Genomic DNA, 1,038 nt, shown 5'->3' on the forward strand with positions numbered 1-1,038 from the left:
GGCCAGGGCCAGAAACTCCCTTAAACATCAACACAGAGTTGTGGGTTATTCCAGCTGTAATTTCCCATAAAATACTGGGGATAGACTGGTGAAAGGAAAATATTTTATTTAAAAAAAAAAACAAAACAAAACTGCATTTTGAGCTCTTAAAAGTGCCCTCAGTTTTCATCGTCCAAATCATTGCAATGAGGACAAGACAGCGCCTAAACATTCATGCAGCCTGTTTATTGAGTTTGATTTTTTTTTAACTAACCTGGAAATGTGCCTATTTATGTACAAAGTACGCTCCTACGTCTGTTTTACTGAGCACAGTGCCCTGCAATAGCTGTGCCTGCAGCGCAGGGAGCCATACCTCTGCAGCTACAACACCTTGGCCAGCCTACTGAAACCGCTCCTCACCATGCCCAACACCTTCACCAACCCCCCCAGAGCAGGAGTGCCAGCACCTAACGAGCCCCATCCCTTCCCAGGGCTGCTCAGCGCCAGGATGGCTCAGCCGGAGCCCAGCCACTACTCACAGGACTTGGTCCACGGCCACGTGAATCCCGACATCGCCAGCGAGAGGCAAACCGCCTCCTTCTGCGTGGAAACGCTGACGGCCGTGCTGGACGGTGGCACGGAGCGCACGCGGAGACGGCGGGCGGTGGGTGAGTGAGCCTGGCGAGGGCCTGGCTGTGGGCTGGGACATCCTGCATCCCCGCTGGTTCTGCTCCTCCTGGGCAGCACGGTGGGTTTTGTGCTCCTGGGGTATTTGCGTATCACTCGTCTCTTAAAAAAGTGTGAGCGTGGAGTTGGAGTCCCTGCTAGCGTAAATCAGCACAGCTCCTCCACAGCCACTCCTGCTGGCTGAAGTTTTTCCCCTTCCCTGCTCCCATCCCCAGCATTACTGGCCAGACTAGTTAAACTGGAATACGGGGACCAAGGGTCACACAGGTGAGCATCTCTGTGCAAGGGGATGCTCACAGAGGCTGGTGCTGCTGCGCAGGGATGCCCACCCTGTGTGACCGCGGCTGGATGACCCTCCTCAGCGCATCGGGC

The 1,038-nt window shown here is 54.8% G+C and overlaps 1 protein-coding gene across 1 annotated transcript in view; it reads left to right on the forward strand.

The window, feature by feature from the left end:
• The first annotated feature begins 487 nt into the window (after positions 1-487).
• ACOX2 (acyl-CoA oxidase 2, branched chain) overlaps positions 488-1,038 on the forward strand; it is a 16,466-nt gene continuing 15,915 nt past the window's right edge. The window contains exon 1 of the mRNA XM_010079160.1: positions 488-647. Within this exon, the coding sequence (XP_010077462.1) occupies positions 488-647 (160 nt within the window). The remainder of the gene's footprint in view (positions 648-1,038) is intronic.

Source organism: Pterocles gutturalis, unplaced genomic scaffold (assembly GCF_000699245.1).
Source record: "Pterocles gutturalis isolate BGI_N339 unplaced genomic scaffold, ASM69924v1 scaffold38568, whole genome shotgun sequence".
Classification (NCBI taxonomy): Eukaryota; Metazoa; Chordata; class Aves; order Pterocliformes; family Pteroclidae; genus Pterocles; species Pterocles gutturalis.